The sequence below is a fragment of the Neophocaena asiaeorientalis genome, unplaced genomic scaffold (assembly GCF_003031525.2).
Source record: "Neophocaena asiaeorientalis asiaeorientalis breed wild unplaced genomic scaffold, Neophocaena_asiaeorientalis_V1.1 scaffold461, whole genome shotgun sequence".
Classification (NCBI taxonomy): Eukaryota; Metazoa; Chordata; class Mammalia; order Artiodactyla; family Phocoenidae; genus Neophocaena; species Neophocaena asiaeorientalis.
The window spans coordinates 801391-827188 of NW_020173230.1; the positions used below are offsets into that span (position 1 = coordinate 801391).

General features: G+C 44.3%; 1 protein-coding gene across 2 annotated transcripts in view; it reads left to right on the top strand.

Moving 5' to 3' along the window:
- The window catches only part of LMTK2 (lemur tyrosine kinase 2), an 80383-nt gene that overhangs the window by 39758 nt on the left and 14827 nt on the right, over positions 1-25798 (top strand). For both annotated transcript variants that reach the window (XM_024745262.1, XM_024745263.1), the window contains exons 6-10: positions 2716-2803; positions 12885-13021; positions 19675-19759; positions 20691-20812; positions 25196-25345. In XM_024745262.1, coding sequence (XP_024601030.1) covers positions 2716-2803; positions 12885-13021; positions 19675-19759; positions 20691-20812; positions 25196-25345 — 582 coding nt within the window. The remainder of the gene's footprint in view (positions 1-2715; positions 2804-12884; positions 13022-19674; positions 19760-20690; positions 20813-25195; positions 25346-25798) is intronic.

Consider the following 25798-nt stretch of genomic DNA (forward strand, 5'->3'; position numbering starts at 1 on the left):
ACGTAGATGTTCGCTCTCATCCCTGCTATTCAATAAGAGCCAGAAGTTCTAACTAGCTCAATAAGGCAAGAAAAGGAAACATTCAGAAGCCCGTAGATCAGAAAGAAAGACCTAAGTGCCTGTGTTTATATGCAGAAAATCCCAAGTAATCTCCGAAAAAAAAAAAAATCCCCTAGAACTAGTAAGAGAGAATTCAGCAAGGTTGCAGGATGCATGGTCAACATACAAAAGTCAGTTTTATTTCTGTGTCCTATCAATAAACATGTGGAAACCAACTTTAAAATAACTTTTATATTCACTCAAAAACAAAAAAGAAATACTTAAGTACATGTACAGGACTTGTATGCTGAAAACTATAGAAACTGATGAAAGAAATCAAGGTCTAAATAAACGAAGAGACATACCATATTCATGGGTTGGAAGATTCGTGAAGATGCCCGTTCTTCCCAGTCAGATTCCTGCAATTCCTATCAAAATCCCAGCAAGATTTTAAAAACCTATATACAAGATTATTCTAAAATTATATGTAAAGGCAAAAGTAGGATAGGTGAAACAAGTATGAAAAATAAGAATAAAAATTGGAGGAATCATTTGACCCAATTTCAAGACCTTATATAGCTACGTAATTAGGACTGTGTTTTTGGCAGAGAGATAGACAGAACCCAACAGTAAAAGACAAAAATAAACAAAAGACATCAAGTGACACCAAAGAGGATCTATGGATGGCAATGAGAAGATCAACATCATTAACTAGGGTAATTACAGTCATGATGAGAGACCACTTCACAAGTATTAGGAAAGCTAAAATAAAACAGCAACAATACCAGATGCTGGTGAGGATGTGGAGAAACTGGATCTCTCACACATTACTGGTGGGAATGTAAAATGGTACAGCCACTTTGGAAAATAGTTTTGACAGTTTGTTAAAAAACTAAACATACACTTACCACTGTATGTATTAGTCAACGTTCTCCAGAGAAACAGAGCCAGTAGAATCTGTAGATAGATAGATGGATGGATGTATGGATGTATGGAAAGATGGATAGATGGATAGATGGATGGATGGATAGATAGGTAGATGGATGGATAGATAGATACATAGATGAATGGCTAGAGGGATGGATGGATGGATGGACAGAGAGGTAGAGAGATTGATGGATGGATGGATGGATGGAGAGATAGATGGATGGATGGATGGATAGCGAGAGAGAGATAGATGGATAGATAGGTAATTTATTTTAGGGAAATGGCTCATGCAGTTATGGAGACTGGCAAGTCTGCAGGGTGGACCAGCAGGCTGGAGACCCAGAGCAGAGCCACTGTTCAGTTCATGTCCAAGGCCATCTGCTGGCAGAATTCCTTCTTCACTGGGTGAGGCTAGTCTTTGTTCTTTGGACAAAGCCCACCCACATTTTGGAGCACCGTCTGCTCTTACTGAAAGTCCACTGATTTAAATGATGATCTCATCCAAAAACACCTTCACAGAAGTGTCCAGAATAATGTTTGACCAAAATATCTGTATTGTGGCTCAGCCAAGTTGACAGAAAATTAACCATCACATCTTGTAACCCAGCTGTTGCACTCCTAGGCATTTATCGCATAGAAATGAAAACTTATTTCCATACAAAATCTCTTGTGTGATTATTTGTAGCGGCTTTATTTATAGTAGCCTCAAACTGGAAAAACTAAAATGCCCTCTATAGGTGACCGGTTAAACAAACTGTGGTCCATCCAGCCATGGAACCCTGCTCAGTAGTAGAAGGGAAGGGACTGCTGATGCAGGCAGTGACTCGGGTAATCTGGAGGGCAAGTGAAAAAAATCAATCTGCAGGGCAAGTGAAAAAAATCAATCTCAGAAGGCCACATACTGTGTGATTTCACTTACATAGTATTCTCAGAATGAGAACATTATAGAAAAGGAGACCAGATTCGTGGTTGCCAGGGCTGAGGAATGTTTGGGGGCGGCGGCAGTGTGACTATAAAGGGGTAGCAGAAAGGGGTGGCATGGGAGATCTTCGTGGTGGGGGGCAGTTCTGCATTTCTGCTGAGTGGTGGTTGCACAAATCCACACATGTTGATAACAGGGCTTGCAAGCCACACACACACCGCACCCTAGTGTCAGGGCCCTAGTTTGGGGATTGCACTGATTGTGTCAGGTGTCACCAGTGGGAAAAACTGGGTGAAGGGGACATGGGACCTCTTTGTACTATCTTTGCAACTTAATTCATTATTGCTTCAAAATAAAGTTTTGAAGTTTAAAAAACCATTTTGGCATATCTTTTTTTTTTTTTAACTTTGTTTTAGACAAAATATTTTCCAAAAAGAGTTTGTGTACTGTGATTTATGAAAATAGTATATAAGCCAGATAGCCTAAGAGGTAACTGAGTATTTTATTATGTGGATTGAAATGCTCATGGAATATAGTTTGCCTTCTTTTAAACGATGCTTCAAAATGATATCTATAAAGTTAAATTACTAAAGTTACAGATTCTTATGTTAGGAGATGTTTTAATTTGTGAAAATGTTCGCCTGATTGGCCTTGAATTACTTAATCATTACATGACTTAGAATACATCTGTTAAATAGAATCTTAATTGTGCTCTTTTCAGTTGATCATATTTAAATCGTTAAGAATGTTAAATTTGCGGTTACTGTTTGAGCAATTCTACTAGCCTGCTCCCTCATGAACAATACTATGACTTTTATTTTTACCAGTATTCTTCAGCATCCAAATATTCTTCAGTGTGTTGGACAGTGTGTAGAAGCAATCCCCTATCTTCTGGTGTTTGAGTTCTGTGACTTGGTAAGTTTTCAGTAGAAATTCAAAGTCAAGTATTCAGAAGTTTTTACCAAAGTGTTTTTGACAGATAGAAATGCTGGATGAGGGACTGCTTTCACTTCTGTCCCAGCTAGTTATTTCCAAAGAAAAATTATTAATAAACTTGATATATTAGCTTTCAGTGGGTTATATTATAGTAACCCCCCCAAATCTCAGTGGCTGATAAGAGCAAAGTGATTCTCATTGGCTCTGGGTCAGCTTCAGCTCTGTTCCAGGCTATGTTCACCTCTACCGCAGGGTCCGTGTTTTATTCTATCTGTAGATGCTGGGGAGAAAAACATGTATTCTGGTGATCTGTACAGTATATCTGTATGGATCTTTTGGGTCAAGTTTATGAGGCTGTTCAAATCTCCTGTATCCTTCTGATTTGTGGGGAGGGGACAGGGACAGAGGGAGCCTGGGTCAGTTTTCTATCAGTTATTGAGAGGCATGTTAAAATTTCCTGCTCTGATTATGGATTTTCCTTATTTTTCATTATAGTTCTAGTTGTTTTGCTTTGTACATTTTGATACCCCGCTGTGTCAGGGATCCAAATTTAGAGTTGATATAACTTCCCTTAATTTGAAACTTTTATCATTAGGAATGCAATCTCTTTAAGATTAAAAGCATTACTGAGGATTAAGTCTGTTTTTATTGATGTTAATGTAGTTAGGCCAGCTTTCTTTTGGTTAGAATTTGCCTGGTTTATCTCTGTCGGTCCTCTTCTCTGGTTGACATCTCTTGTAAATAGCTTACGGTTAGAATTTTATTAACCTGTCAGTCTCGGTCACTTAACATGGAACAGGTCATCCATTTATGTTTATTGTACCTATGAGATATTTGGAATGTTATGTGCCTGTTGTGTATTATTTTTCTTACCTGTTTCAACTTTTCTTTTTTGCTTTTTTTCTAGCCTTCTTTTAGATTCTTGAATTTTTTTGTTTGTTTCAGTTTTCCCCATCTACTATTTTAGATACTGTTTCTTAATTTTGTGTATGGTTACACTAGAAGTTACAACATGCATGTTTAGTGTAACAAGGTCTAAAATTAATCAATATTTTAACCCTTCTCCAGAGATGCTGGGACCTCATCAAGCTCTCTCTCCATGTAAAGAAACCAGAGTTAATCCTACTTTTCTGTGCCCTCCCCACGTTTCCCCCGTCGTGGAGGGTGCTTCCTGATTGAACACTTGGTGTAGAAAGGCAGCGTGCTGTTCTCAAGGGACCCAGAGAGAAAACTGGCCATTGTCCTCTAGGCCTCCTACTTAGAGGGAGCAGACACGTGGTAATTGCCATTTAGCCTGATTATTTAATAGAGGCATGAGAACGAAGAGGAAGGAGTTCGCAAGGATGTTTCTCATAGTTTTATTGCGTAGCTGGTTTTGATTATCTCAGAATTATCAGAGCTATGGTATGTATGATCCTTACTTATCATAATATGAAAATAACTCCTTTTAGTCTAGCTCTTTGTGACCAGTATGATAGGTGACACAGCAGGTGAGGAAAGAAGACCAAAGATGCATTTTTATGTGATGAGACAAGTCTGCTTGTCAGAGTTCTGCTTTTCTGAGACATTTAATGGTATCTCTTTTGGGTCCCTAAGCTCCTGATATTAATTATAAATGACAGTGGGAACGTTCTTCATGAGTGACTGTAACAGAAATAGCAGCGGGAACCACCATCTTCTTGAAGTCGCACGTTTCCAGGCTAATCGAGGTGGTTTATAAAACTAGCTCATGTACTTTGGCATTTTCTTATTCTTTACCCTGTTTGTCCATTCCTGAAAGTTTTACTAGACAATGTTGTTTTTCCTGGAATAGTAAAAGCTTAATGTTTTCTTCTAAGTGGGTTCAGGTAATGGGTTTAGTTTTAGTGCTGTTCTAATTTGTTTTTGCTTTTGTTTTTTTTTCAATTTTATTTATTTATTTTTGGCTACATTGGGTCTTCGATGCTGCGCGCGGGCTTTCTCCAGTTGTGGCGAGCGGGGGATACTCTTCATTGCGGCGCGTGGCCTTCTCATTGCAGTGGCTGCTCTTTGTTGTAGAGCACAGGCTTAGTTGCTCCTCCGCATGTGGGATCTTCCCGGACCAGGGCAGGAACCTGAGTCCCCCACATTGGCAGGCGGATTCTTAACCACTGTACCACCAGGGAAGTCCCCAACATTCTTTTCATAGAACTTTTCCCTCATACTTTTCTATCTCAGATTTAAACGCGTATTCTCCAAGTACTGACACTAGGCTAAGTATTCAGAACATACATATTTACTTACCTACATTTCTGTTGGCTTTCATATTTTGGGGTGAAGATTATGGATACAGCCCTCCAGAATTAGGAAATGTGGCTTCTTGAAACACATTTTATGTGACTCTCCTAAGTCATGTTCACTCCTCAGTCACTCCTGAAGGCTGAACATCTGGAAAGAGCCCATCCCCACCAAAAGCTTTCACTGGCAGTGAGAGCTAGTAGCCGTTTTTATTTAAGTGCACTGCCCAAGGGTACATTGATCAATAGTAAAATTAAAAATAATTTTCTCCCCGAAATTAAACTAGAATTCCCACATGATCTGGCAGTTTCACTTCTAGGTACGTATATCCACACAGTTGGGAGCAGGGTCCCATCTTCATGCCCGTGTTCACAGCAGCATTATTCACAGCAGCCACGAGGCAGAAGCAGCCCAGGTGTCCATCAGTGGTTGAACAAATAAAATTGGGTCCATCCATACACTGGAGTATTATTCAGCCTTAAAAAGGAAGGAAATTCTGCCGCACGCTGCAATATGGAAGAACCTTGGGGTCGTTATGCCCAGTGAAAGAAGCTAAGTCACAAAAACACAGATACTGTAGGATTCCACTTATATGAGGTCCCTGGAGTGGTCAGACTCACGGAGACGGAAGGTAGAAGGGTGGGTGCCGGGGGATGGGGGAGTCGGTGTTTAATGGGGACAGACGTTCAGTTTGGGAAGATGAAGAGAGTTCTGTGGGTGGACGGTGGTGATGGCTGCACAGCAGTGTCAGTGTCCTTCATGCCACTGAACTGTACACTTAGAAACGCTTAAGGGCGGTGATTTTATGTTACGGGGTTCTCACCACACAAAAGACCTTGGTAATCACCTGCTGTTGTGGAAGGGGCTGTACCGCTGTTAACTATACTTGGAGGAGGCTGGTATGCCCTTGGGAAATCTGTCAGTCAGCACTTGGAATGTCCAGCCTCATATCCAGGTAAAGGCCGTTAACCCAGGGAGCCCCCAACCTTGCCAGGCAGTGATGTCACATTCATCTCCGAGGGCAGTTTCGTTCTCATCATCTCTGGACCCTAGTAAGTTGCAGAGGGACCAGCTCCTGAGCAGCAAGGGCTGGGCCTCGACCGGGGGCACTGGCCCTGCAGTTAGGTCCTCGGGGCTCAGTGTATGCAGAGACCAGGTAGCAGAAACGGTCAGCTCGTGTCAGGCCCGTGAGCCATAGAGGTGCCTCCCTGCCTGGACTGCAGGGACGTTCCCAGCACACCCCAAAGCCTGGCTTCACCTGAGCCCTGCTCCCAGCCTGGATGCCCCGGAACCCTCCCAGAAAGAGGCCAGACTGAGCAGAGGGGCGTCATTCAGGGCAAAAGCACCTTCTGGCCCGGGGCCAGAGGCCAGAGGCCTGTAGCCCAGGATTGGTAATCAGCCGCTGCAGCCACAGTGAAAGGAGCCACTATCTTCACATGTCCTTAGTAGGTCAGGAGCGATTGAGTGAATGTTGGCCTTTTCCGTCGTCACCAGGCAGTGACCATGCTCAGCGATAACATCTTTTAAGGAGAAAGGAGAGAATATTTTCACACTTACTTAAGTCATTCCTTGTGAGATGGAATTACCAGTCTCTGAAAAGCACTTTATCTTAGAATTTGTATGAAAGAAAATGAAAACTCTTCTGAGTTTGGTGGCTGGACCAGAGTCGCCGATGTGTACTGCTGGTGGTGCAGTGTTCGTGAGGGGAGAGAACATGGCAGGGTGTCGTGTGTAACTTGTGGCCATAGGAGGTACACTGTGCTCTCACATGTCTATGCGGGCAAGATTGTTTGGGGGTGAGGGTCACTCAACAGAAATGTATGAGCACCTGTTGAGTACAAAGAGCTGTGCCCAGTGCTCTCAGGAGCACGGGTGAGTCACCCTGACCCTGCCTTTTCTGCCTGTAGAGCCAAGCGGGCCTGCCTTCAGATGCTGGTCCTGCCACTTACTTGTGTATCACCTTGGAGAGTTACCTGACCTCTTTAAGCCTCAGTGTAGACATCTGTAAAATGGGAGTGATACTGCCCACCCTGTAGGCGTAGTAGGTGCTCAGGAAGTAGTAGTTATTTTTATTCATTTTTAGTTTCTCAATTGATCATAATTTAAAGGTTTGAGTAGTTCTGTGTAGCAATTCTAACTAGGCTCACTGACTCCTTTGGGAAGGCTTCACAAAGTGGCGTTTGTTCTGAGTGTGGACAGGTGGGTGGATGGACTTTCCTCCGCAGGAAAGCGTCATAGGAACAGCGTGAGCCAGGCAGGGTAGCTCAACTGTGCGTGTGGACCGGGGTGGGGGGTGGGGCGATAGATGGTCCCGCAGTGGGTGGCGTGGGGACCGGGTGAGAGAGCACTGCGTTAGGAGAGGCTGGTTGGCATCCGCTGGGAAAGATCAGCTGGAAGGGTGACAAGCCGAGACCAACTACTTGGAGGCCAGACTGCAGGCCCAGGTAAGGACAAGGAAGTAGATCACCTCCACTCTGTCCTATCTCCCATGACAGTCAGCAGTTTCTTCCTCTGTCACCGGACTCCGAAGCAAGAGATGATAGTCTTTTCTTTGCAAGGGAGCGATCTTGGTGTCGTGTGCAGATTTCCACAGTCGTCTGCGGGCCGGGCTTGCTCCAGCCGCTCAGGAGAGGCAGGGAGGCAGGGTCCCGGGCTCCCAAGGCTGTGGGAAGCTTGGCCGCTGCCCACACAGGGGTGGCGGTGTGAGGAGGGAGGGCTCCGACCTGTGCCAGGCCTTGTGCTGGGCCTGAGGTGTTTGCTTCTCCTTCACTGAGTCTTCTTGCCTCAGTCTTCTTCGTTTTACAGATTAGAAAACCGGGCTGCAAGAGATGAAGGGCCTCTCGGGGCCACACCCATGCCCAACCTCAGGACCAGGCTTTCTGTCTTCTCTTCCTTGGTTAGTTGACTTGCCTGATGTCACATGGTTGCTTGTGGCAAAGTGGGGATTTTAACTGATGGCTTAATTTTATTCTTTGTACTTCTATATCAGGTAGTTTAATGGCTGTACGTTTGTCTTCCACCAGTGGGAAGCCTCCATTTTCGAATTGGCCTTTTGTACAGAAAATGCCTAGTCCATGTCCGTGTCTTATGTGTAAATGAGTTCGTTACATAAGCCCATGCACTGGGGCCCTCCCAGGCATACAGAGATGGGTGATGTGTCCCTGCCACTCGGGAGCGGGAGTAGAAAAGAAAGGACATGGGCTTACTGTGGAACAGAGGTGCACATGGACGGTGTCTCTCACTCGGAGCCAGCGGGAGGGACACGTGCAGAGCAATGACACGGCATCATCAGGCTTGGAAGGGGGGTGGCTGGTGGGGGCGCCACATCCCCGGGCCCTGCCAGTGGCTCCCTTCCCCACACGTGGCTGCTGCCCTGGGCCCCGAGGCCCCGGCTCTTTGTGAAAATAGATCCGGGCCTTGGTGATGGGTTGGATGTGGGCGTCTCGAGAGAGAGCAAACTCAAGAATGAGGACTTTGGTTTTGGCCTGATCCACTGGGAAAGCGGTGATGCCATTTCCTGAGATGGAGCAGATCGTCGGAGCTTTGCATTGGGCGTGTTAGGTTTGAGGTGCCTCTCAGGGCATCTAGGGAAGGGTGTCAAGTCCGCAGCTGGACAGATGAGTCTGGGGCTCAGGAGGTGGAGGGGTCTGAGTCAGAGAAATGTGTGAGAGATGATTTTCAAAGCCACAGGGTGATAGAGTCACCTGGAATGAGTGTCACGGTGAGGAGGGATGAGGACCACAGACAGAGCCCTGGGCATGCCAACGCCTACAGACCAGTAAGAGGGGGAAGGTCCAGCGCAGGGGCCCCAGAAAGGAGTGGCCAGTGAGCTCGGAAGAAAGCCAGGAGACCGGTGGGGAAGGAAGGAACGGACCCCTCACTTGGTCCTGCCCAGCAGGAGCAGCTAGAGCCCAGCCCATTGGGGGGCGAGGGGTTCGAGAGAGATTGGGGGGCCAGGAGGCAGGCCAGCCAGTGCAGACCCGGCTTTTGAGGCGTCTGTCCGTGAAGAGGGGAGGGAAGTGGGGTGGGAGTGGGAACCGGGTTTGGAGGCAGAGGGCGCTTGCTGGTTCTTTGTGGGATTCACCTGAGAGGTATTTGAGCAGAGAAGGGATGGGCTCAGGGAGAATAATCCGTGATAACAGAAGGTGCTGTGCAGGTGTGGATGTTGGGGGGTGGGGCGGGACTCGAGTGGTGGAGGGAAAAGTAGGCGCAGTCAGAGGGCTTGAGGGAGTTAAGAAACCCTGGGGCTGGGGGCGTTCCCAGGGCTCCCGCCCTACCTCCCTGTCTCACTTTGTCGGTGGACACCCAGCACAGCACGCGGCTGTTGCTGCCATTCTTTCCTCCTTTCACTCAGATTTTTTTTTTTTTAATCTTTAAAATTTTCGGCTGCGTTGGGTCTTCATTGCCGTGTGCGGGCTTTCTCTCGTTGCGGCGAGCAGGGGCTACTCTTTGTTGCGGAGCACGGGCTTCTCACTGCGGTGGCTTCTCTTGCTGCAGAGCACAGGCTCTAGGTGTGCAGCCTTCAGTAGTTGCGGCACGCGGGCTCAGTAGTTGTGGCTCACGGGCTCTAGAGCACAGGTTCAGTAGTTGTGGAGCACAGGCTCAGTCATTGTGGCGCACGGGCTTAGTTGCTCCGCGGCATGTGGGATCTTCCCGGACCAGGGCTCAAACCCGTGTCCTCTGCACTGGCACGCGGATTCTTAACCACTGCACCACCAGGGAAGTCCTCAGATTTTTGTTTAAAAACATAAATTTTCCTCCCAAATCCTTCTATTAAATGTATAAACAACTAATTTTTCAGTTATAAAGCTATTTACTTGTTGGGTTTTTACGTTGTATTGGAATTCATTCATTGTTCTCAGTGTCCTGTGAAAAGCTGGCCGAAGCCCTCATGGCAGCTGATGCTGGGATTTATGAGGGCCCTTGTGAGTAACCCTCTAAAGGTCTTCGAGCGACTGATTCCAAGAAGTCGGCCAAGGGGCTGCTCTGGTATCTGAGATCTCAGTGTAAGCACTTTGCTGCCATCTAGTGTCATACATTTTTCTTTTTGAGTGTTTTGCAGAGGGGCGCAGTTTGGGGAGGATCTGAGAAATTTTTAAAACTTGGATAAAGGAAACTTTATTTTAGTTCAGAATACATTGCTGTTCTCAGTGTTTTTCTCTTCAAATAATGGACCAAAGTAATAATCCCTGTCTACTCGCTAGGCATCATTAAAACATAAATTAAATAAGCCAGATATCTAAATACAGCTTTATCAGTTTTGGGTAGAATGAGTCAATTTTTAGTACTTATATAATATAAATTTTTTTCTTTAATTACAGATTTTATGCTGATTTTTCTTTCAAATGGTGGTGCCAGGAGAGCCCTGAGGCTCTTTCTAGAACACAGAAAGAGTCCCTCCCAACCCATCATAGGCCTCATCCTTGCGAAACAGTCATGGGCTCCTCTAATCGCTCATGTTTACTCCCCAGGTTAGAGACGTCTTTTCTGGGGTCGCGCTCACTTTGCGCCTCCCCCCCCCCCCCCAGTCAAGCTGGAAACTTCCAGAGCGTTAGCAGTCTGAAGCAAAATCCCCTTCTGTTCTTTATACTTTATCTTCTAGTGAAATCTGGGGAGTGGCCTGTTGTGGGGAGAAGATAACTTTAGAACAGTGAGTGGTAAGGAATATGCTTTAGGGAACCTTGAAAAACAACTACACCCACTCTGCCATTCCTGCCTTCATGGCCAAAGTCACTTGGGAAGTACTTGCTGTTTGCCCGAAGCTTCTGTTTGTTTTGAGAAGTGGCCAGATGCAGCACAGCATAATCCTACTTTTGTGTGAGGATAGTTTTTTCCTTAGATGGATATTGCAAGAAAGGGGTTAGACAAATGCATTTAAGTGGTCATTTCACTGGTAATGTAAGTAAACTTCAGCTCTTTGTTTTCATATTTCGTTTCCATATGAGCTACCTTGTGAAAATCCCATCAGCCTGTAGCCTGGCGCTTTTTGCTGGAGTTTTTCTGGGTTAATTTAATTGTCGCCCAAAGCTGGGTTTATTCCCACCACTCCCATGCTGGACAGAGCCTAGCCTGGGTGAAGGTGGGGTTGGCACGGGGAGGGGCATGTATTTTTAAAGGGGAAGAAAAGGTGTCTGTTTCTCCCCTGGAGCAGCTTGTAATTGCTAGGGGAGCAAAAGGGGAAAGCACCACGTTCTCGAAGAAATAGGAGGACGGTGACGTGGGCGAGCACACACCTTGGTCCTGAGGGGAGCAGCTGCTGCCCTGGCAGAGCTGTTCACTAAGTTTGGGAGACTCCTCCACAGCTGTGTGATTGGCTTGAATTTACTGGACACTCATTCTTATAGAATAATCGATTTGATCTACGTGCTAATTTGGTCACTCACCAAATAGAATTTTCTTGGCAAGTTGGTAAACTGTAGAAGTGCAGCCCCACTGTTTGTTAGCTCTGTGGCCTTGGGCAAAGTTCTTAACCTCCCGAAGCCTATTCCACATCTGGAAAGTGTTTTAAATTGTGAGAGTTATTTGAGGGCAGCAGGTGTGGAAACTCCCAGAACAGTGCTTGGCAAACGTTCGAAAGCCCCGGTGGTAACAGCTATTGATATCAACATTATTGTTCATATTAAGATGATGGAAACTGGGAATGAGAACAAATGTAGGTTCTTGGTGTGGACCTAGAAGTTACATTAGAATGTATTTATTATTCAGTGTGGACAAATGCCAGTAAAGGAATATTGTGTTTTAAAGTTTAATTCTGGGAGGAATTTGCTATCTTCAGTAGCAGTTATGAGAAATGTATCAGAATCTTTAATTGGTTGAGAAAAATTTCCTTCCTCTGGAGTCTTTTTTGACTCAGATGTAAAGAAAAGTGAAAGCTGTTGACTTGCTTTCTAAATGTTATTAACTGATTATATAAAGCTTAAACTTGGAGTTAAAGCACATCAATAAATACTTAATCATGTGGTAAGCAGAATGTAGAAGATTGCCTCCAAAGTGTATTTCCCAAAAGAGATGCACTATCCCCCAAGACATACAGCCCTAAAATTAAAGTCATGAAACAAAAACAGGATAAGATAGGGGAGTCCTGTGCGAATACGTGGGGTACTCGGCATTGAAACGTGCGCTGGGTGTCTAAACGTGAGTTTGCCCATTTTCCTGCCCGTGCTGCTGTCCTTTGAACAGGCTTATTTAAATTAACATCACGAATTTTTCTGGAGTGGCTAGAATGTACTTTCTCGCAGTGGTCTCTGGGCAACACAGGGCCCTGGGGAGGCCGGCAGAGAACTGAAGCAGTTACCGGCACCGAGAGTACTTTTTCTTCCTCTTCCACCCGTTTTTCTTTCCTCATCTCCCTCTCTGTTGCTCATGAGTGCTTTGGTGGTGGCCTTTGTGATGTGATGTTCTCCTGGAATCCCTGAAGGTGGTGTGAATGGCACTTCTTTTTCTCTCCATCTCATCTCTTAGTTACCTGGAAATTTCTGTATTTCTGCACTTAAATTGTGCATTATTGCCAATTTATCTTTTTTAACTGTTGTTATCTGTGTGTTTATATAACAAAGGTAAACTAATGTTTAATTTAGAATGATCCTAAAAGGAGAATAGTGTTTTCTCTACCTTTGAAGTATTTGGTTGGAATTGCTTTTTTGTAATTTCAAACTTGTTCAGGGTGAGCTTATTCTTTATTAAGCTCAAATCGAAATAATTTCCAGTAAGTAATCTCAGCCATCTCGGTCAGCTGAGGCGTGTGTGGAGATGCCCGTTGTTCCCCCGGTCCTCTTTGGAAACTGACCTGGGCTGGTTTCCGCAGGGCGATCTGAAGGCTTACCTGCGCGGCGGCGAGCCCGAGCCGGCGCGGGGGGACGCGCAGACCATGCTGCTGCAGAGGCTGGCGTGCGAGATCGCAGCGGGGCTGGCGGCCATGCACAAGCGGCACTTCCTGCACAGGTGGGTCCCTCTGCTCGCGTGCACCTCCCGCACTGCTGACCCCAAAAGTGTGGGAAGAGGCCCTGCAGGAAGCTCAAGGAGGACCAGCTGTAACGTGAACTCTCGATGTATAAACAAGGTGTCCACTCCTGCCCAGTGTCAGAATAAGGGTTGAGCTGGCTCCATTTAAACCAATTCCCGGGGAACAGAGTGCCTTAATACAGCCTAAGGCCTAGAAATTAGTCCCAGAATTTCAAAGAATGCGAAAGAGTGCAGAGGGAACAGTTGCAGTCTTGCATCCTCCTCCTGTCAGCTTCAGGCTCCGGCTCTACCTGCTGGCTTTCACGGCGTGGCCCACCTCCCATTCCGGAGATGGGAAGAAGGGATCTGAAGGGCTGACGTCATCTTCTCATAGAAGGTCACAGCACTGGTCTCCGACCAACACCACCCAGGCCAGGCTGGGCGTGAATGGGGGTTGTGTGTGAGCAGCACAGTGGTCGGGATAACACGTTTCTGTCCAAGCCTTTCTGTTCCTACTTGAATAGCTGCAGCTCTCTGGAGCGCATCGTATCTTGTTCAGATTGTCAGTGTAATTTCCGTAATTAAAACAACAAAGGGCTTTGAGTCCTATCTGAGATGATGATTCTGTGAATAGTCTTTTGAGCTCTGATTTATGTTTAAAATTATTTCTCAGGTCTTTGGACAAAACCGGGCAGTGTCTCTTTAGTTGACTTTAAGTCATTTAACTCTTAACAATCCAAAGACCTGGAAAGGAGCACCTGTGTGTACCCACGTGGAGGGTGTCCGTGAAGTATTATATATTCTTTAAAGCAGGTTGCACGGGAATATATTTATGACAACGTTAAAAAAAAAAGCTTGTATTTGTAGGTGTGTGTGTGTGTTTGTGTGTGTGTGTGTGTGTGTGAACAGACATGGAAAAATACCTATCAAATTCTCAACATTACTTCAGGGTGGGAAGGAGGAAAATTAACATTTTTCTTACACATCTATCTTGTCTGACTTGCATAGTGAGCAAATCATTCTGATAAAGTGCTTTTTAAGAGACCCAGAAGATCATGAGTTTCTTCAGGCCCAAGGCAGAAACCCTTACACAAAAGTTCAAAATATAAAGATCTATTTGTTTTATAATGGAGAAGTCTTACATTTTGTTTTTTAACTTCATGACAGGTTAATTCCCAGCATATTTGTATTGTTAATCTTTTGTGAAACAGATGATTATTACCTAATACTTGGTGTAAGAATTTTTAGATTTTGGAGAATGGAGCATTTAAAAAGAACATCATATCAGAATCAGCAACATAAAGTTATCAGAGACAGCTAGAAATTGTGTTTAAAGCCCAAGTCGGTTTCTACTCTTGTATTTTAAAAATTGGCAAAGATGTCAGAGTAACTGTTATCTTCCTGTGAGTTTCTTTAGGTTAAAGTTTTACTTAATTTAGAATCTTGTGAACTTTAGAACAAATAAAGTTGATAAATTTACTCACGTGGTTTGGATTTAATTCAAGTGCATAAACTCAAGGTAAAGAAAATTCTTGAAACCGTTGACAACTGTTTCATTTTATTTTAAAAATTAGCCGTATTTTATGTAAAATTTCCATTTGGGGCAAAATTTTGTGCTTTATTTTTTTGTTGGTAGCACAGCGTAATAGCATCTTTTAAAAAGTGAAGTATAATTGATTTACAGTATTGCATTAGTTTCACATGTACAGCATAGTGACTCAGTTATATATACATATATATATATTTCTTTCAGATTATTTGTCATTATATCAATAGGTTATTATAAGATATTGAATACATAGTGGCGTATTTTTAAGTTGGACTTTAGAGTATTTGTTTGCTAACTCAAAGTCGGACTTCCTGTGTTGATTGAAAATAGAATATCCTACACGTCCAACTGGAAGCTGATCTAGTAAAGCACCCCCAATTAAATTTTATTTTTACTTATCATCTAAGAGGAGACGTATGCCTGGGTCTCGGGTAGCCTGTGTTTCTGCAGTCGAACACGTGACATCCGTGAAGATAAGCAGCAGGAGCTGCCAGTGTGTTACGCTCCACACCATCCTGCCCTGCTGGCCAAGAGCCTGGGACTTCCTGTCCCCAGCCTGTCAGTCTTCCTGAAGGAGCAGCTCCCATGAGAAACCACCAGCTCACTGCAATGAGCTAAGTGCACAGGGCATCCAGCCCGCGGCGTGGGCCTTGTGGTGGCTCACATAGCTGGAGACCTGTGTGACGGTGGCCTTGAGGAGTACCCAGGTGGCAGCTGTGCATGAAAGGACCTCTGTAGGATTTGCCCAGTTTTAAAGCTAAAGTTACTCTCTGCTGAGAAACACCGAGGTGACTAAGTCATCCAGCCCTAAGAGCATGGGTGTCCAGTATTACAGGAGCCCAGTGTTCATATAACCCAGCTTACACAGAAGGTACGTGTGAGAGGGTTAGGAAGGACTGCTGTAGACCTGTGGGCTGGCTGTGTTGTGTGTCGGGGAAGAGAAGCATGATGGGGGCTGACTTGATAAGCAGGGGTCCAAACCCTGAGCAGAGTTGCGTCTTTGTGCCATGTCGGAGTCCTCTTGCCTTAATCCTCTACCTGTATCTCTGTGAGCTGCACCCCACCTTCAGTTGGTAAGTGGCAGAGTCTCTTCACAACCCACGTAGGGATTTTTCTTTTTAAACCTTCGTGGCTGCGAACGGCAGGTTGGTGCTGTTAAGTGGCCTCTCCTCAGCTTTACCAGTGTGAGCTACGTTCCTTAATCCTTCTGAGCCTGTTTCTTCTATGAAATGGGGATAATCTTGCCCTGAAGTGTTCTGGTCAAGATTACAGAAGGTAACGTGGGCCAAGCCCTAGAAGAGTATTCTGTAGCTTTCGGTTGTTTGTTGCTCTTTTGATCAGGAATTCAGGGTCTCTGGGAGACCCTAAGTGGTAACGTAAATAGAGGAGAGGATGGTTTGGGAAGTGTCTCCAGCCACACTGAGGCGTTTCCATGAGAGCAGTCCTCCTGGAGATGGGTACACTCTCATTCCAGTGGAAGCAGAGAACAAGTGGTGATGCTTCCTTGTGACTCGGGATGGGAAGCTGTTTAGAACCCCTTTCCTCTGTGAATGCACGCTTCCTGTGTCTGGCGGCTCTGCTCACGCAGCTGGGTCCCACTGACAGCTGAGGCCACCTCGAGCGCGCTGCCAGCCAAGGGGGACGGGGCCAGAGCTTTAGAGCCTTTCAGGGCTGGATCGCTTGGCAGCTTTGCCACTAGACCTGTTTTTCAACTTGAAGGAAGAATATACTGGGTATGTTTGTATTTCCTGACCCAAACCAGCCATTGACGTCAAGAGTTACCTCTGCCATTAAATAGTTACACCTTTGCGTTTTCCTATTCTTTAGCTTGGCATGTTATTGGCCTTCAGAGAGTGTTTATTTTTACTAATTTTGAATTGAATTATATCATCATTTAGAATCTGGATAACACTTCAATGTTTTGAAAACATTTCACATTTTAAAAAATTTTATTCTTATAAAAACCGTATGAGTTAACCCTTACAGGTTAGGCCCCCCCTTTTTCTGGCAAGGAAAAACGAGGCTCTGATGTGTGAATTGACTTAGCCCGAAGTCACACAGTTCTTAGCGGTGGAGCCAAGACTCGTTCCCAGGCCTCTGACTTTGTCCAGTGCTTTTGCCACTGTACTCTGGTGACGGGATGTTTGGGGTAGAGGGAGGGAGCAGGCTTAGAAGAAATTCTCTCAGTCACACCATTGTTTTCCTCCTCATTACCCCTGGTTTTCAGGTAATGAGAAGCACTTCCTCCTTCTCTGAGAGCAACAGTTGAATTGTGTAAGAGTTTGACAATGTCGTTTATAACGAGAGCCGCAGGTCTTTTGCAGGTATAACTTTTCATCTTTTATCTAAGCTTCTCCTTTCCTGTATCTGAAGACCTGCAGGAAACATGTGTGAGGAGAGAGGCGAGGAGGGAGGCAGCTGGGTGGTCCTGGAGTGGCTCTAGTGGCCTGAGTGGAAGGTGCCAGGGGCTCTGCAGGTGCCCTGCTGGCCTCGCCCTGCTGCCCTGCCACAGATGATACTCACATGCCCCGGCCGGAATGCTGGCACCCAGCTTTTAATTCTGGTCCTAGGACACAGGTGTTGGGGAGGTTGAGAATGATCTGTTGGGGCTTCCCTGGTGGCGCAGTGGTTAAGATCCGCCTGCCAGTACAGGGGACATGGGTTCGAGCCCTGGTCCGGGAGGATCCCACATGCCGCCGGAGCCACTAAGCCCGTGTGCCACAACTACTGAGCCTGCGCTCTAGAGCCCGCGAGCCACCCTACTGAGGCCGTTTGCCATAACTACTGAAGCCCACGCACCTAGAGCCTGTGCTGTGCAACAAGAGAAGTCACTGCAGTAAGAAGCAGTAAGAAGCCCATGCACCACAACGAAGAGTAGCCCCCGCTTGCCACAACTAGAGAAAAGCCCGCGTGCAGCAACGAAGACACAACACAGCCATAAATAAATAAATACATAAATCAATGGAAGGATCTGTTTGCAGGGGCTCCAGAAATTCTGGTTGGAGGTGCTCAGGGCCTCTGCGGCAGGACCCGCAGGGCCGCACAGGTGCAGCTCTTGGTCCAGAGGGTCAGGCTGCTTTAGAGCCTTGTATTCTCCTGCCCACATGTGGCCCCCCTCCATTTCTCCCTTCACTCCAAAAGACAGGGACCACATCTCTCCTTGAGATGGGAAGTTTCTACAGGCACACCTCGTTTTATCACGCTCCGCAGGTGCTGCGGTTTTTTATAAATCAAGGGCCTGTGGCAGCCCTTTGCTGAGCAGGTCTGTCAGCGCATTTTTGCTCACTTCCTGTCTCTGTGTCACATTGTGGTACTTCTCGCAATATTTCAGACCTTTTCATTGTTATTATGTTTGTGATGATGATCTGTGATCAGTGATCTTTGATGTTACTTATTATAACTATTTCGGCACTTTTTAAGCAATAAAGTATTTTTTAATTAAGGTTTATACATTGATTTTTCTTTTTTGGACATAATGCTCTTGCACACTCAGTAGACTACAGTGTAGTGTAAACATCACTCTTCTATGCACTAGGAAAGCAAAAAATTCATGTGACTCGTTTTATTGCGAGATATGCTTTATTGCGGTGGTCTGGAACCAAACCCGCAGTGTCTCCCACGTGTGCCTGTATACTGTCTATAACAGTAGGGGTGTCCCGAGGTTTTCCCCAGATGCCTCCACAGGCCTGATGTCTTCTGGATGATGTGCCGTGAAAACACGGCTTGTAAACATAGTGTAAAGAAGAATTGAGCACATCTACCTGGAAATTGAGATCAGCACGTTTATTGAGGTGCAGCTGCATGCACGGCACCGTGCTCTGACTGGTAATAACGGATTGTTGGTGGTGGTTATTGATGGTGAAAGACGGAAATACTGACCCTGGCAGAGTCACTTCAGTTCTCTGTGCCTCAGTTTCCTTTTCTGTAAACGGGGAACATAATAGTGCCCACCCCAAAGGCTTGTCGTGAAGATTAAGTGAGTTAATACGTGTCAGGTGCTTAGACAAACACCTTGTGTCAAGTGCTTGGCTCACATTAGCCATTATTGTACGATTGGATCAGTGTCGTTGTACACACCAGGCTGTCACTGAAGTACATCAGCCTTAGCTGTTGCTGTCCTCATTCTCATTATTCTTACATTTCAGACATGGGAGCTTTGGAAATGAAAATCATCGAAAATAAGAATTTGATAGTTTTTGGTCTTCTACAGTCATATAAAGACAAACGTTTTAAATTTTGGACTATAGAAATCCAGCTTCTGATTACTTTTATTTGTGGTTTAAAACTATAAATTAGGTATCCAATTCTATTTTAATTTAGTGGCTTTTTTATTCATGTGCCAATTGATAATTAAAAAGATTCTAAGGGGTAAAGGTGAAATCCAAAAAATGTAATCTGCTATTTTTATGGGAAGTTCCTTTAGAAAAAGTAGTTTTTACTTTGCAAATTAGGTGTTTTTGAAAATTAACTTGTTCTTAAATAAGCTATGTAAGTAAGTTGTTTTAAGTGAGTCTTGAAAATATGCTCTTTGCCTCCCTCTTGGGGAGGTGGAGTTTGGAAGAAATGAGAGTGATTTGGAAAGGGTCTCCTTATAACGCTTGCATATCTTTGAAAAAGGAGTTAAAAACCAAACATTTTTAATAATGTAGATTATTTTCGAGTGCTTGAAGTTGTAACTTTATTCTTCTTTACTTACATTAAAGAGACTACTACTAGACTATTACTCAGGTAATGCAAGTTATTTTTTAAAATTCAGACAATTTAGCCAATTTAGAATTCTTTCTTGGTAACTCTAAAAATACTAGGAAATGAGCCGTAAATCTGGTATTAATGTAGAACAAGGTATGGATAATGTTCAGTATTTAACCTTAGCAGTCAGAGTGATGTACAAAAAAATCTGATCATCTCCATTCTTTAAGTAATTAGGAATATGGTATTATCTTTATCTGTGAAAAAGGATTTTAAAACACGAATTATTAAGCAGGGGGCTCAGTACACTAACTGATTACTCAAGAAAGCCTTTAGCCGTAGCAATTTCGTGTCACATCATCCTGGGTGTTGATTCTCCTTGTTCTCGTGTTCACTTCACTCTTTCTGTTTTCAGTGATTTAGCCCTGCGGAATTGTTTTCTTACCTCGGACTTAAATGTGAAAGTGGGAGATTATGGAATAGGATTCAGCAGGTACAAGGTAAGCCAAAGGTTTAAGGGTCCTCTCCTTGACCTGATTTAATTTCATACTCATGAAGTGGTCATATCACGAAATGCCATGCCTTTTGGGAAAGCGCGGTAAATTATTGCTACCTGTATAATAAAATACACGTCATATAAATACTTCTCTGTTACATGTTCAGTAAAATTTCAGCTCAAATTCAGTAAGCTTGGGATTTGGATTTTTAAACTCTGTTTTAATTATATCCCCAAAGAAAATAAATGAAGTATTTGAGATTTTTATTCGTGTGTGTTTGTGTAGCCCAGCTGAGTGAGGTGCCATAATGTGGGGCAAAAAAATATCACGCAAATGTAAGTCAGTTCTTTGTCTACATGGTAGCTCTAGCGTCTTGAGCGCTTGCTGTATACCACCCAGGCACTATGAAGTACTTGCCTGCACGAGCTCATGTAATCCTCACTGTAAAGGGAGGTAGGTGTGTCTTCCTGATCTTACGGGTCAGGAAGATGGCTCAGTATGTTTGTTGCTTGCCCAGAGTCACAGAGCTGGTAAGTGGTTGACCGTGGATGCAGCCGGTCTGTCTGATTGGAAAGCCTGCGCTCTTACTCATTAACCGCCCCACTCCCCTGTTCAGGGATACGGCCCAGCATATTTTACAAGATGTTTTGCTCAGAGTCTGTGTTCTGTGCATCAGACACGGCGTACCTCCCTTTTCCAGGAAGGATGACTGAGCAAACATTCATGGCTCAGAGACCAGCTCGTGAGGCCCAGGAAGCTTCAGGGAAACCCTCACCCACCTTCTGCCCAGAAAGTCGGTCTCGTGCCACCTTCTTTTCCTGACATTTTTTTTGGGGTGGAGTTTGTGTTTTCTGAGAATGACCTGGAATTAAATCATTGAGCTCACTGAAAGTGTTATGAAATTCAAAATTCTGTATGCTTTCTAACAAAACAGGAGGATTATATTGAAACAGATGATAAAAAATTTTTCCCTCTGCGATGGACTGCTCCAGAATTAGTAACCAGCTTTCAAGACAGACTACTAACTGCAGATCAAACTAAGTATAGTAATATCTGGTATGTATAGATTTATCATTCTGTTAGGCTTTTGTTGTTAGTAAAGTCCTGACTTCTTTCTTCTCAAGTACTTTCTTAAGGGAAAGTAATTGAATAAGACGGAGGAACACCAGAGTGCCTGATGGTGTGAAAAAAAAAAACAATTTATTGACATCATAGCAATTATCACAGTTGCCATGATGCTGTTAACTTTTCTCTTACCCATTTGACAGTAATAATCTCCATAAAAGCAGGAACCAAGGCTATTTTCTTTGCCTACCACAAGGCCTGGCTTATAATAGATGTTTAGTAAATATTTATTGAAGTGAATGAAAAAACAGAAAGGTTTGGACCATTATGTAATACTGAGATGTATGTCAGTTTAATGGAAGTTGAAAAAATGTACCTAAGTCTTTAGCAATTTCTATTACAGCTTCCTTAATTTACGTCTACACTTTTTTGTGTTATTGTCCCGCTTTTTCTACTTTCTTTTTCTCTTCTTGCCTTCTGATTTTTTTTAAACTTTTTTCCTCTTAGCTTGGGAGCTGTATACTCTATTCCTATACTTTTATTGGTTACCCTAGAAATTATAACATGTATACCTCACTTAACTTAGTCTAATAGTGGTTCTCATCTTGGCCCTGTTTCTGAGCAATACAAGGACCCCAGGCTACTTTAACGTACTTTAACTTGGTTTAGTTTTACTCTACACACACACATGCAATTGTATGTCATTATTGTTGGGTATGATTTTTTTCTTTTAACCCCACAAGACATTACTATTATTTTTTTTAGCATCAGTGTTTGTTTAGGTTTATCCACGTAATCAAATCACTTTGCTGTTTTTTTTTTTTTTTTTTAGCATCAGTGTTTGTTTAGGTTTATCCCCGTAATCAAATCCCTTTGCTGTTTTTTTTTTTTTTTAGCATCAGTGTTTGTTTAGGTTTATCCCCGTAATCAAATCCCTTTGCTGTTTTTTTTTTTTTTTAGCATCAGTGTTTGTTTAGGTTTATCCCCGTAATCAAATCCCTTTGCTGTTTTTTTTTTTTTTTTTTAATTCTCAGACCTTCCATCTGGGATCGCTCTCCTTTTGTCTGAAGTATGTCCTTCAGAATTTCCTTAAGTGAGGTTCGACTGGTAATAGATTCTCAGGTCTTTCTCCGTAGGTCTGAGTGTACCTTTACTTCGTCCTCGTTCTTGAAGTATATTTTTACTTGATGACAGTTATTTTCTCTCAGCATATTGAAGATCTCACTCCACTGGCTTCTGGCTTCCATTGTTGTTCTTGAGAAGTCAGCTGTAAATCTCCCTAAGCTCTTTGGAGGTGACGTGATGTTTTCCTCTCTGGCTGCTTTTAAGCTCTTCTCTTTGTCTTTTGGTTTTTGTAGCTTCACTATAATGTGTATTGGTGTGGATTTGTTTGTTTTTCTGCTTGGGATTTTTTTGGCTTTTCATATCTTAGGTTGGTGTTCACAGCCCTTGTTTACCCTTCAAATACTGCCTCTGCTCCATTTTTTCTCCTTTTGGAAGTCTGATTAGATATGTGTTAGACCTTCTTGCTCTGTCTTCTGTCTCTTATTCTCTCTTTTATATATTTCATCTCTTTGACTCCCTGTGCCACACTCTAGATAATTTTTCAGACCTGTGCTCTATCCACTAATTCTCTCTCTTTTTAAAATTCTCTCTTCAGCTGTGTCTATTTTTCTGTTAAATCTCTCTGTTGAATTCTGTAGTTCAGATATTGGCTTTTTGGTTTTAGGAGGTCTATTTGATTATGATCTACATCAGATAATTCCAGTATCTGAAGTCTTTGTGGATTTGATCTTGCTGGCTCTTGATGGTGGTTTGTTTCCTTGGGGACTTTTTTATGGTGAGGATCTTGGAAACCTAGAATTGAGAAACATTTCTCCAGAGAGGGTCCACATTTGCTTTTGTCAGGTACTTGGGAGTCCCGTCATGTAAGGGACTACTCTAATCCAGGGCTTTATGTATCCAGCTCAAGATCTTTTAGAGCACTCAGATGGTGTGAGTTTGGGCTGTAAGTCCAAGTAAGGGCCAGCTCTGTGGTTACAGCTTCTTTGGGACTACACTCCCCAGCCAACACACACACACACACGTACTCACGCTCCCACACGTCCACTAATTCACAGGACCTCAGTGCCAAGGCAGCTTGCCTTCCAGGCCCCTGAGAAAGGCAGGGGGCAGGTTTATTCCACTGTGAGGAGGTCTCTGTGAGACCCCTTACCTTGTGCAGGCGCAGGGCTTTGGCCTGTCCACCGCCACCATCACCCCCACTGAGCCTGGCGCACCACAGACACAGAGGCGCAAGTTCTGTGCTTCAGCAGATGCTGCAGTCAGAGGCGGTTTTAGTGTTCTGCTTAGTTCACTAAGCTCTAGACTTTGTCCAGGTAATTCCCTGCTATCTTACCTGCTGTTTGTTGTGTTTAAGAAGTTGCTTTTCACGCTTCATTCATATTTTTACTATTCTTGCAGGGTGATTGAACTGAAAACTTAGCCTGCGTTCCCGGAGACAGAGTCTCCCCCTTGTTTCTGACAGGTTGAGCAGCCTCTGGTGGCAGGGCTGGCAGTGGTGCCAGCTTCCATGAGAGGCAGGGACCAAACTGCCCTGTGCCAGGGGTGAATGAGAGGGTCCTCTCTCAGTGAGTTTGGTGGAAGAGGGGATAAGAGCTACAGGACATTTTTCTTCCCAGAAGAAAGAGGCTTGCTGGTCCTCAGGGAGACACAGGCCAGTGTGAGGCAAAGAGCTGGAGAGAAAGGAATGCTGGCAGTGGCCAGTGGCACTTGTCCCCGAGGAGACTGGGCGGGAAAGACTAGGGAATAGAGAGCTGCAGGGCAGGGTGGGTACACGTCTCCTCTTTCTATGTGGCCTGTGCCAGGAGAGAGGGATGCTCAAGGAAGATGTTAGGAGTCGGGGGGGTGGGGAGTTGAGAAGAAAACCCATGCTTCACGGTCTCTGAAGAACTGGGGAGGGGATTGGTTTGGGAACAGGCCTTGCTGCGAGAGAGAAAGATAGTTACATCGGGGATTTGGAGAAAATAAGGCAGGTAGAGGTGCGTGCCCAGGGTCAAACCAGGGTTGGTGCTGATAACACTCATTTTGCCCCTAATCATAGGCCACCTTTGTGGTCTTCAGCATTTCATGTAAACTTCTTATTTTCCTCAGTCAAAGAAATTGTTAATTCCCTAAAGTCACTGACAGTGTCTTAAACTTCTGTGTATCCAAAACAGCCCTCTGCCCCTAGCAGTTCTGTGCCAGGGAAACTTCTCCCGTCTTGAATTGGATTGGGAGATTTGGGTCCTTTTCTTTCCTTTGGTTGAAATGCCCTCTCCACTTAGATACTGAATATGTTGATTTTTCTCACTGATTTGTGAGATTAGTATAAGAGAGTTTAACTCATAGGTTGTATTGTACTCTACCACGTCAAGTAGTAAACTTATTTACTCAAGTACGGCTCATTATCCACACAAGCATTCTGGTGGGTATAGTCACGGAAACCATCAATAGCCAAACCTGGCTGGACGTCAGAACCATGAGGGAGCTTGTTAAAGATGCAGCCACACCTGCATCCACCAACGAAGAGTCCTCGGGGTGGGTGGGGCGGGGAGGGTCCTAAGTACCAGCATCCGGTCAGCCAGGTTTGGGAGCCGGTGCAGAAAATAGACTGTAATGTGCGGCAGAAGTGGAGGTGGTGGGAACGAACGCAGGGATCACACAGAAGAAGTGGAGAGGAAATGTCCCTCTGGCTTCAGCCACAGAGGCCGTTTCCACGGGGACAGCACTGGGCGCGCGGGCGAGTGGGCCGGGTACTGCGAAGGTTGGCCCTGCCCGTGGTGACGGCTGTGCACCTGGAGGTGGTGAGGGGCTCGGGCATGTGGCCGCTTCTGGCAGAGTAGTGGGGGGCGTCCTTCCGAAGAGCAAAAAGCCCCAGATACTCAGGAATAGCTACAGCAAGAAATACATGGGGCAAACAGGGAAGGATTGTTCATGTCAAGATTTCCGACGTTTACTGCTGTTGTGAATGGGATGTTTTTTCCCCCACCAAAAATCTCAGAATTCAGTGTATTTACCTTGTACCTAGCTGTGTTGCTGAACTCTTAAAAGTCATCGAGATGATCTTTCTAATTTCTTGAGTTATAAGGTTGACGGTCATATTCGCTTCTCCGTGTAATCATGCCTCTTAGCTCCATCTCATGTTTTTTTTTGCATTGGCCAAAATTCCTAAAGTAATATATTCCGTTAGTAAATCTGAGGAGGTATTCTTGTGGTCCTCATTTTAATGGACCTTGTGCTTGAAATTACTAGTGACTGTACAAGTAAAAATGTAGGTGTTAAAACTTCGACATCCGAAGAGGGAAAGAAATAACCGTGTTCTTTTTTCTGCAGGTCCCTGGGTGTGACACTTTGGGAGCTTTTTGAGAATGCCACTCAGCCTTATTCCAACCTTTCCAACTTAGAGGTTCTCAACCAGGTCATTCGAGAGAGAGACACAAAACTCCCAAAGCCCCAGCTGGAGCAGCCTTACTCTGACAGATGGTGGGTAACTTCACGTCACGTTCTTTTCAGAAGATAAGGAAATCCTGTCTGCATGGGTCTTAGTTATGTATTCTCTAATTTTGAACAGTAAATGTTATGAAAAGCAATCGTTTGTATATTATTCATGACTGATTTTAGAATTAACATCCCTTTTTTTAATGTAATGCTATTTTTAAAAAATGTGTAGAACAAGCAGGAATTTATGTATTACATGCAATAAGAAAAATGTTAAGTCTGAGCTAATTAGAAAAGTCAATTCTAAGGGAGTTTCCTGTTGTGGAATTATTTTTAAATGAGGCTGTTTGTTTAAGTGATAACCCGACGTGCAAGAAGAGAGACGGGTGGCATAGACATGTTCATATTTAAATTGGCACATGCGGCTCATTTGCATAATGTATGTTGACATTTGCAAAACAAATTTACTTCTTATGATGCTCCAGACCAGTTCTTACG